Source organism: Octodon degus, unplaced genomic scaffold (genome assembly GCF_000260255.1).
Source record: "Octodon degus isolate 3935 unplaced genomic scaffold, OctDeg1.0 scaffold00031, whole genome shotgun sequence".
NCBI classification, from domain to species: Eukaryota; Metazoa; Chordata; class Mammalia; order Rodentia; family Octodontidae; genus Octodon; species Octodon degus.
In genome coordinates, this window is record NW_004524607.1 from 18,138,620 (window position 1) to 18,150,302 (window position 11,683).

General features: G+C 43.7%; 1 protein-coding gene across 1 annotated transcript in view; it reads right to left on the reverse strand.

The window, feature by feature from the left end:
• The window catches only part of Kpna7 (karyopherin subunit alpha 7), a 36,913-nt gene extending 35,836 nt beyond the window's left edge, over positions 1-1,077 (reverse strand). The window contains exons 1-2 of the mRNA XM_012514392.1: positions 998-1,077; positions 544-628 (exon numbers count right to left, since the gene is read on the reverse strand). Coding sequence (XP_012369846.1) covers positions 544-628; positions 998-1,077 — 165 coding nt within the window. The remainder of the gene's footprint in view (positions 1-543; positions 629-997) is intronic.
• Between the last annotated feature and the right edge of the window lie 10,606 nt (positions 1,078-11,683).

Below are 11,683 nucleotides of genomic sequence, written 5' to 3' on the forward strand. Positions count from 1 at the left end.
TCTGCAGAACTGGCACTGAGGCCACTCTGCAGCCTCTCAGAGGTGGCTAGTAGCCCTGTTTTATAGGTGAAGAAACTGGAGCTCTGAAGTGAATCAGTTTCAAGATGACGTGGGAATGATTTTATTGCGCACATGGTTGACTCTTAAGTCAATGCATTTTGTCCTCTCCGCTTTCAATATTTCATTATGAGAATCTCAAACACACTGAAAAATAGAAAGCATTATGCAGGAATTACCGAGAGACCTACTTAAAAGAGTATCTTGGTATATTTACCTTATTACCCTTTATATCTCTTTACATCTCCACTTTTCTTTTCTTTTTTTTGGTAGTGGTACCACAGTTGAATCCCACTGTCTGTCCACTGAACTATAGCCCCTGCCTTTTCTGTATTTTTTTATTTTGAGACGGGGCTTCACCAAGTCACTAAGTTGTCCAGGCTGGCTTGATGATTCATAAACTTATTCTATTTTTGATATATTTTAGTCATGTGCTTTTTTACTATTCTAGTCATTGATAAAATGAAGCAGATACTTCATACTTACAGATATATTTTTCCCTCGGTACTTAAATTGGTTCAGCCTCCATTTAGGATAGCCCACGGCTGCCATGTTAACTGAAGAAAATTGCCTGCAAGTAGAACGATTACAAAGAGGTTTTCATACCCAGTGTATGTAAAGTCATTAGGCTCTAAGCCCTGCTAAGGATCATAAGGGATCAGTAGAATCCAGAAGACAGCTTCTACAGCATTACTGTGCCAGTTCAGTTGGCTGTGAGCAATGTAAAGGATCTGAGGAAATGAGTTCTGGGCTGCAATAGTTAGGAAAACCTTTAAAAAGCAAGTGAGCTTGAAATGGGTCATTAATCACAAAGATAGGCTGGGCAGAAAACATAGAAGTCTTTCTGTCAGTGCCCAGCTATATACAGCACATGTGCCAGATGGTCAGCAGCTAAACAGTCCCAGTGGGAGCATGCCCCTTTCTACCATCTCCAGCCCACCTTGGGTCAGAACCATCTCCAGCATGAGCCACTGCTAACCCCGTGGTAAACTTCTTCCACTTAACCTTGCCCATGTGCATCTTCCACCCACACCACCACAGCCACTTTGTAGCTGGTTTCCTTGCTTCTATCACTGCCTTTTCCTGATTGGTTCTGGGAAGCCATGGGTTTTGTTAAAGGAAACAACCTGATCATACAACTTCCCTGCTTAATAATACTCTCCTGGCTACCTGCTGATCTTAGAAGAAGATCCAAGCTGTATTGAATGCTCTACACAAGCTGACCCAACCAAGCCTACCTCACCAGCAACTCTTTCTTAACCACTGGTGCTTTGTGTTCGGGCCCCTTGGTTTTGGTTAGGTATTTCAAGCTTTTCACCAGTTGGGAGAAAAGCTAGTCCTCCAAGTGTCTTTGTAGAATTGGTTCCCTTTCATGTAATCTTAGCTTAAACATCACTGTAAGAAGACTTTCCTGTCTAGATGTTGGAGTATCTTCTCAATCAGTTAGATGTATTTTCTTATCAGCTTTCACTACCAGATTTTCTCTCTCTCTCTCTCTCTCTCTCTCTCTCTCTCTCTCTCTCTCTCTCTCTCTCTCTCCTGCCTTCTTCCTCCTACTCCCAGTGACAATGGCAGCATGGGTGTCTGAGGTACTGTATTAGTCCACATCCTGTTTCTACAACAAAATACTTGAGGCTAAGTAAGTACTTTATAAAGGAAGGAGGTTTATTTAGATCAGTTTTAGTGACAGAAAGTCCAAACAGCACTGCATCTACTCATCTTTAGGATCCCCAGATGCATCCCATCTTGGCCCATAGCATTATGGAGAAAGCCTGTGTGAGAAGAGAGATAACATAGCAAGGCAGAGAGCCAGAATATGAGATGGGTCAGGCTCATTTTTTCTGTAACAATTCACTCTCTCAAGAAGTAACTCAGGGTCCCACAAGAACTACATCAATCCATCTGAAGGATGACACTTCCCATGATTTGACCATCGTCACTAGGACCCTACCCTCTTGTGCCACTTCATCACCACAATAGGGACATAGCTTTCAACATATGAACTTCTGGGGCTATACTCAGACCATATGCACACCACAGGAAGCATCAGCCCTCAGCTCCCGCGGGGACTCAAATGCTCATTAAGGAGGGTGTTGAATGGTAAAATGGAAAGGAAGTCGGCTCTCAACTAGAGGAGGTTACACAAATCAGACAGAGTTTAAGTTTTCTACAAGGCAGCTGGGATTCTTATACATGTATAATAACTATTCTCTTTATGCACACAATAGGTCTAGACTATCTTATACAAAACAAAGGTGGAAGGAGGAAGCCAATAAACTCCAGTTGTGAGTGGATAATAGCTAGGAATAACTTTGGTCAGAAAGACTAAGGTGTATCAATGGGGAAGAGAGTGTATCAGCAACATGCAGAAATCCATTTGCGAGATATTAAACCCAATGTTTTCAAGGAGAGACAAGCTCTACATGAGATAAGTACAAGGACTGAGTCTTCATAATACACATATTAGGGCTCAATGAACCAGTACCGAACCAGAAGGAAGAATGGGGTTTGAGGTACAGAATGATAGGGTCACAGTCACTAGGGATGACAGTGGCAACCATGCCACTGTCCTTATCATGCCACAAGTCCTTACAGAGAAGTGCCACCAGCCAGCTGGTAGGACAGGACCTGCAGGAGAGCGTGTCAGCTGGGTCTTGGAACAGAGGTGGCCCAGGAACCCACACATCATCTTTCCGGGCTTCACCATGGTGACTCTACCTGCTTTAAAATATTAATCTCGCCAGGCATGGTGGCACACACTTGTAATCCCAGCACTTGGGAGGCTGAGGCAGGAGGATCATGAGTTTGAGACCCATCTGGGATACAAAATGAGCTCAACACCAGCCTTAACTACATAGTGAGACTTTGTCTCAAAAAGACTAAATATGAATCTCTTCAGGAGCTTGGACAAGACCAGGCTATTCTGTATCTGCAACTCTGAGAATGGGAAATTCAAATTACTTCCTAGAATTCATTAATCTTTCCCTGTTTACCACCTAGAAGCTGGAGAGATGGATAGTGACACATGGTTCAAACAAAGCTCTCAATCATTTTGTTAGTCCTGTTGGCCGCCTCTCCCTCTGCATTGATATGCACAAGGGAGCCTTAGTGACACCCAGAGTCCTTCAGGTACTGTGTGTTTACCAAAGGTGCTGCAGAGAAGTTGGTCCAAGACAATTTCAGACTTTCAATTGATTCAAGCTTTACTCTCAGCAACAGATCAGAACTTGGCACTTCTAGAAGAGGAGAGAAGTCAGTCGCAACACAATCTCGGGACTAGTAGGTCAGACTGGAAATTAATGAAGGCCAATTCTTCCATTTATCTTTAACTTCAAAATTTTCCCTATAAAGAAAGGTTGCTTTTTCATGACAAAAAAAAAAAAAAAATTCTGTGGACTATGATATCCTTTAAAATCCCATCTAGTTGCTGTCATAACTAGGGTCAAGAGGATCATCAGTTGGAATCAGATTCAGGTTCAAATGATAATCTATCTCCTACATCTTCAATAATTAAAATATACAATGCTTTAGAAATTTAAAGTAGAGTCATGAGCCTGTTTTAGGGAGTGATGGGCAAGGTATATTTATTCTGTGCCAGGAATGTTGGATTTAGCATGAAATGAAGCAACACCAGCGCTTGGGCTGGAGCAGCCATCTCACGTCATCTCCCGAAGCTGCCGCAGCTGCTAAGCATCAGAGCCAGGATTTCTTCTGAGACACGACATCCATCTTTTGATCACTAACCCTGGCAGCCAATAATCTGTAACAAATCTGTAACACAGTCTGATTAGGAAGACAGGAGTTCACTACTGTGGGTGGCACTTGACACAGAAGCAGAGCTGTTAGAAAATTGGGAATGGGGAAAGGGAAAAAAGAAAACAGGGAAAATGCTTGTTTTAAAGCAATGGGGATGATGGCGCCCACTTGGGAAATACTCTACGTGCTGCCGCCTTGTTACCATATTTTACCTATTTGATCAGTTAGTGAGAATGCCTGAATGTGCACAACAAGAAGCTAGCTGAATACAAAGAGAGGCTTCTACTCCTGGGGAGACCCATGGTACCACCTAGAACTAATGCCAAGGAAGGCTCTCATCTCCTTGCCACTTTCTAGGAAGCTTGGCTGAACGGAACCTTGGCAGTGAATCCAGAGGTTCGAATATTTCCCACCTTCCTCCAGACCAAATTTGTGAGATGAAGTGGAGCAAGCTCAACTTCAGATCAGAGTAGGTGTTCTTCTTGCCTGGAACATCTCTAGGAAAGCAGTTTCTAAGTCACAGATTTAGCCAGGTCGCTTCCTAGAGAGACATTCTGCAGAACCAGCTGCTAAGCCGATCCTAGCCTTCACAGACTTCCCTAGTCACAGCTCAAGATGCGAAGCATCTCCCTCGTGTTGCTATTTCTAGCGGCCAGGAGAGCTGGCTGCCTCACCCTTCCTACCAGCATTGAGAGAGGGCTGAGTGAGAGACTTCAACTTATGCACAGAACAGCTGAGCACATTGCTTCATCAGTTGTCCAACATTTAAGAAAGCTACAAAACCACCTACATCAAGACTTTATGTCCCACCCCAAACTCTGGGTCAGCTCTGCTGCTGCCCCACACTGGGAGACCCGAGGTAGAGGACCAGATAAGGAACTCGACTATACTCAGGTCATTTTTGTTCCCAAGTGTCTCTTGTTTCTGCAGTTCTTTTGGGAAAGAGAACGCTGGGGACTTCCAAATCTTTTCAGTGCCACTGAGTTACTTCCACTAGTTTGGGCATTTCAGGCCATTTTTCTTTCTTCTAGACTATTCTAAGTCTAACTAAGCTTTACTGTGAATATTTTTTATGAACCAAACACCGTTTTAGATTAAAATGTGTCTCATTATCAAGGAGTTGGTGCTTATAAAACAGTGGTGGGTTTTCTCTTTTTGAGATTTTAATACATATTTGCAGTTTATAAAATGTAAATACAATGCTTCTTGACTTAGAGTGGGATCATGTCTGAAAAAAAACCTGTGAGTTGAAAATATTACAAGTAAAGAAAATATATCTAACATATATTTTTTAAAAAAATGTATTCAGTACAGGGTCTACAGGGTCTCACTACACAGATCGGACTTGTAGTGATCCCTCTTGTTTTTTGGCCTCCCAAGTGCTGGGATTATAGGCATGCGCCACCACGCCCGGTCTCATTTGCTGTCTCAGTGAGCCCCAGAGGCGGGGCTGGCACGACAGTGTAACATACCTAATTTATCAAACATCAGAATTCAGCCTACCCTACTTCACTGTGTTCTAAATACTTACAGAAGCCTGCAGTTGGGCAAAATCATTGAACATGAAGCTTATTTTTTTTTTTATCATGAATAAGTATTGATTGTCTCTTATACCTTTTATAAGCAAACACGACACACTGGTGATAGCGAAGGCCTGTAATCCCAGCATTCTGGTCAGCTGAGGAAGAGGATTGAAATCTTGAGCCCTGCCTGGGCAAATTTAATAATTTAGTGAAACCCTGTCTCAAAATAAAAAATAAAAAAGGGCTGTGGATGTAGCTCAGTGCAAAGGCCCTGGGTTCAATCCTAGCACTGAGACGAAACAGAACAATCCATCAGCAAAAAAAAAAAAAAAAAAAAAACCCTCCACAGGCTTAGAGTCCCCCATGGGGATTGGAGGAGTGAGGCTTATTCTCCAGGAAGAAGAGTTTGAGGGTTCCCAATGCCCAAAAGATGTCTCAGCTCACAAGTTGGTACTGGGTAAAGGTAAGGATATGGAGGCTGAGGCTACCCAGGGACTGGCAGGAGCAGCCTAGGGACTCTACCAGCATGGATGAGATGCGCTCTGTGTTCCAGACACTGGGGTCAACGCTGGGAAACACAAAGGCAGGGCCTTCCGGGGGGCTGCTCAGAGGGAAGCGGGTACCACCATGCAAAAAGGCAAGAAGCCAGACTCTCCGTGAGTGATGAGGTCTCTAATGCTGTGGGAGGGTCTCTCAGTGGGGCTGAGTCATGAGGGTAGTTCCCACAGGTGAGAGTCCCAAAGCATAATTCATCACAAGGGAACACAAGCTGGTCGCCAGGGTGTGGGATCTGCTGCCTGTTGCGTGACACATTTGCTCCAGGGACCCTAGAAGCCCATGGCTGAGTGTACAGACACCCAGCAACTGCCACTTTCTGAAAACAAGCCGAAGGCTTTTGTGTCTCTGGGTCAAGGCTAATTTCAAAAAGGAGCTGACGCATGCCTGTAATCTCAGCACTCCCTCCGCACTGTGAGAGCCTCACGTAAGAGAGCTCCAGTTTGAGCACAGCCGGAACAACTTAGCAAGTCTGTGTCAAAACAAAAAGTAAAGGGGCTGTGGATATAGCTCAGAGGCACAGCACTTGCCTGGAAAGTGCAAAGTTCAAGTCTGATTCCCCATACAAAAAAGTTAAAAAAAAAAAAAAAAAAAAAAAAGGACTGTAGCTCAGTGCGAATGCCCTGAGTTCATTCCTAGAACTGCAAAACAAAAATAAGGAGAGATAGCAGCCTAGTTTGGGTTGGGCTGCCTGGCTTTGGGGAGGGCCTGAAAATTTGCCTCTATTGTTAAGAACAAGATGGCAACAGCCCACTCAGAGGCCACAGACAGCTGCCTGGCTGGGTACACAAACAAAAGCAAAGTGACTGATCAATCAGTATCCAGACAAAAGGGCTCAGAGAGGCACTCCAGCAGCCTGCAGCCTACACTCACGCCTACGCCTATGCCCATGCCTATGCCCACACCCACACCCACACCCACACCCAATATCACAAACTTGTCACTCACCTGGCAAACAGCCATGGCCTCCAGCCGCTGGGTTGGCCTTAAATGTGCTCAGCAGACTGCAGGTGTTGCTTGGCACTGTTTCCCTCAAAACTCGTTTCCATGGAAGTCAATGGTTCTCAGGCCTAGAGGCACATTGCAATCACTTGGGGAGCTTTGAGCCACATGGGCCCAAGGACTAATGAGTTGGTTGGGGTATGAAGCCCAGGTCCCCAAATGAGTCTCAGGTCCCAGTGAGTACCTTTGAGGCACCTGGGCTTACAGCCTCTGCAGCTGTACTTTGTGAGGCCCTTAGATAAACTATGAGGGAGGGGGCATCTCTCCCTAGGAAAGGGTTTGCATCCTAGATGTCTAAGGCTCCTAAGATCCAGCTTAGGTAAATGGCCTTTGCCCTAACATTAGATATCAGGCTTGAAGCTGCCACTGAACAGTTAATAAACTTTGACTCCCAAGACACACAAGGAGGTTGAGTAGCATAAGAATAGGTTTTCTTCATAGTGAAGTGGAACAAGGAACAAAATTGCAGGCGCATAGCCAAGAAATATTTACAGTTTCTTCTGTGTGTCAGGCTCTGATGACGGAACAGCAAATAGATGACTTAGACCATACCATCCTAGGTAGGAGCATAGATGGACCTTCCCAGTGGAGCTGGCGGCAAGACAGTAACTGAGACAACAAGGTCCAGGAAGATCCGTGAGGGCTTCCTGGCAAAACTGATACTCCAACCAAGAAAACGCACAAATTTATAGGTTAAATAAAAACAAACTCTGAAAAAAGGAAAAAAAACAAACAAACCTCTGATGTGTTGGGCAGAGAGAGCCACATGGGAAAAGGTCCTGAGGTGATAGACAGGGCCGTGGCTTCTCTAGGAACCGAAAGGGTGTTCAGTGTTGCTAGAAAGATGATGGGATCTGGCCCAGGGTTAAGATGTCAGAATAGCATCTTTAGAGGGGGATTTGCAGGCACCCCACTAGGCCAGGAGGTCAGGGGTTGCTCTGTCTGTAAGATATGATAAATCAATAATAAAGCTAATTAAATTTTGCTTGGGGTTTTGTTTAGTTTTGTGGAGTTCTTTTCCCCTTCCATTGGGGATTGAATCCAGGGCTTCATACTGAGCTATGTCCCCAGCTCTACTTATTTTTTACTTTGAGACAGGTTCACATGTAATCGCTTAGTCTGAACTTAATCTGCGGTAATCCTCCTGCCTCAGCCTACTAGAGTCCTGGGATTGTAAGTGTGCATTATCATGCTTTTTATTGTAATCTGGGAAGTTTGGACAATACTAGGAGGCTGTAGGGTGGCCAACACATGCCCTACCTTGTTACAAATTCTCTGAAAGCACTTGGCCTTCACGAAGGTCTTATTCCTATTTGTATTTTAAAAAAAAAACTAAGCTAAAATGTGCCAAATCCATAAAAGTAGAGACTAGTACAAGTGGATTGTCATACGCCTTTTGCTCAAATTGGCTCAACATTGGCCAGCAGAAAGATGGTCTTATTTCTTCTCTTCTTACTTCACTTTTAAAATTTTGCTTTTATAAATTGTTGAGAGTGACTGGATGTAGTGGCACACACCTGTAGTCAGTGCACAGGAGGCTGAGACAGGAGGATCGCGGCAAGTTTGAGGCCAGCCTGGGCTACATAGTGAACTCAATGCTGGTTAGAATGGAGGTGGTTAGAACTTTGGGGGTGAGGTGAAAATTCTACACATTAACTGCTATTTTCAAAAAACTGATGGAAATTTATAGTACAATCACCTCAGCCATCCTGTATACATACACTTGCATGTTTTCCCCATCTTTTTTGCTATCTTTTCTCCTTTCTCTCGTCTTCATTATTTAATCAATAGTTCCTTTTCTTTCTGTTTTACTGTATCTGTTATAAATTTCAGGTTTTATTTCCTCTTCCTTTTATCATGGTAGATATATGTACAATTGATCATTTACCATTTTTAAGTGTATTAAGTACATTCACATTGTTAGCCAGCCATTACCACCAGTCATCTACAGAACTTTTCCATTTTCTCAAATTGAAATTCCTCCTAAAAAAAAAAAGAAAGAAAGAAAGAAAGAAAGAAAGAAAAAAAAAAGAAATTCCATCCTCAATAAACACCAACTCTCCATGCCTCCCTGGCTCCTAGTTCCCACCATTCCAATTTTGGTCTCTCTGAACTTGATTACTCTGGGGACCTCTTACAAGCAGAATCCTCTGGTATGTGTCCTCTGTGTCTGGCTTATTTCGCTTGTGATGTATTCATAGTTCATCCATGCTGTCACCCGTATTAGAATTTCCTGCCTTTTCGTTTCTTCCTTCAAAATGAAAACCACATTTTCCATGTTTCTGTACCATTAGTAATGCTGTTATTTAAAGTGGCATCTCGAATGAGGGTGTGAGCAGGGATGATCCTCTGAACAGAGAGGAATATTTATCATTGACATTGTTCATAATTGTCTGAACAGGGCAGTACAAAAGCTGAGTGACCTTTGCTGGCTTTTTAAAATAGTTTTTAAAATCCTCTACACCAAAAAATAAAAAATAATAATATAAAATCCTCTACACCCCCTGTTGCCCATATCCCTGCTTTTAACATCTCCCACCAGGATATATTACTAGCTATTAACATAGAAATACCTTTTTAATAATGTTATTAATATAAAAGGTGTTTTTCTTTAAAAAAAAAAAAAAAAAAACCAAAACCTGAATTGTAGAGTTGACGTCATAACCCCTCACGGGATTTGAGCGAGACTCTGGGCTTGAGGTCAGTCTCCAGGAATCCACTGGCTCCTGACAGCTGTCACACTTGGCCCTGAGAGTGCATTTGTGCATCTGCGGGGGGACGTTGGACATCACAGGATTCTGGCTGTCAAAGGGCTAATTTTAAGTTTCTTGTGGATGCCAACTGGCTCAGAACCAGGTGATGGGAAGAAAAAGACATACAAGGAAGGAAAAGGAGGATTATGGGGAAGACAGCAAAGGTAGCCAGGTCTGCTTTACAGGGATCTGCTGCCATAAAACCAGAACCCAAATCTTCTATGTCATAGTTACTTCCTAAGAGCTGGTTTTAATTTATGAGCCAGTTCACCACCTCCGGCACCCAGGTTCTCACCTGCCAGCTTCCTACAAGTGTGTTCTTTTCAGGCTATGGAGTGGGGTACAGAACCTACTTTTCCCTGGGGCCTCTGAAGAGCAGAGATGTAGATGAGGCCCAGGGTCCAGGGTCCTGGGTAACTTTCTCCTGATGTACTCCGACCCCAGGAGCTGGGCTGTGATCTGGCTCCAGCTGAGGGTAGGGCCTGAGCACCTCCCTGGGCTGATCTCTGGGGCTGACCCAGACACAGTGCCTGCTGCCCAAGAATTTAGAATCTGGGCTGGGGATTTAGCCTAGTGGAAGAGCACTTGTCTCATAGTTGCAAGGCCTTGCATTCAATTCCCATTACTGCAAAACAAAACTACAACAACAACAACAACAACAAAAAACACAACTTATTAGAGCTCATAGTTATCTAGGCTTGAGCAACTAGTCTCTGTTAACAATCAGATTTTGTCCACTCTCATCCCTGCACCTATTTATCAACCTCATGAGATTGATATTGCAGTGGGTCCTCTACATCCAAGGATTCAACCACATGCCAATTGAAAATATTTTGTGAAGTATGTCTTTATTGAACAGGTACAGACTTCTTTCCCTTATCATTATTTCCTAAATAGCAACAACTATTGATACAGTGTTTATGTTGTATTAGGTATTAGAAGTCATCTTATAGGTGATTTAAAATATCAAGGGGAAATATATGTAGATTACATGCAAGTACTAGGCCATTTTATATAATAGACTTGAGCATCCATGGATTTGGATATCCAAGAGGGGCCCTGGAACTGATTTCCCATGATACCAAGGGACTCCTCTCTTACCATCTGAGAGCAGGACAAAGAGCTCTGGAAGGGGAAGTGAGGTTACACTGTGAGTAGTTAAGCCAGGTTTCTAGCACTCAGGGCTTTTGTACAAACATATACTGGGAATTGAACCAAGGGCCTTTGCACGGAGCTACATGCCCAGCCCTTTTCTGAAATTTTAGCTTTAAGACAGGGTCTCACTAAGTCACTAAGTTTCATAAATTTGGCTAAAACTTGACATCCTCCTGCCTCAGTTCTTTAGAGCTCTGGGATTAAAGGCATGTGCAGAGCTCTTATCTGAGAAGCCCGGTGATGGTGCTGGTCATCTTTGAGCATGCTCCCCTCCTCTGCCCAGGCCTGTTACTGTACCTGGGATGCCCTTCCTTTCCTACCCAGCCAGTGTATGTACTGCTCAGTCTTTGTACTACATCCTTGTTGATTCCTCTGGGCCAGCCGATCCCCTCTGTGCTGCCCTATAACCTCTCTGGGGTTGAACAGTTACATGCTTCATGCTTTCTGCCACGTCCTGGTCTCCTTGTCCAGCTATTGTGACTGGTTCATATCTGTAACTATTGGTACTTATATATACTGGGTCTGGGCTCTGGTCACCATTTCTAAAAAACAAATTGAGATTCAGATGGGTCTACATCAGTATCAGCCACTGTAAATTCCTTAAAAGAGATTTAAAAAAAACCAAAAACCCTGGGCATGGTGGTGCACATCCACAATCCCAGCACTCGGGGGGGGGCGGGGGAGTGAGGCAGGAGGACTGAAAATTCAAGTTCCCCCTGGGCAACTTAATAAGACCCTATCTTGAAATGAAAAGTAAATTAAAAGGGTAGGGATTAGGGATTAACTGGGCATAGTGCCTGTAATTCCAGCACTGGAGAGGTTAAGGCAGGAGGATCCCTATAAGTTCTGAGCTAGACTGGGTTAGAAATTGAGTTCAAGCCA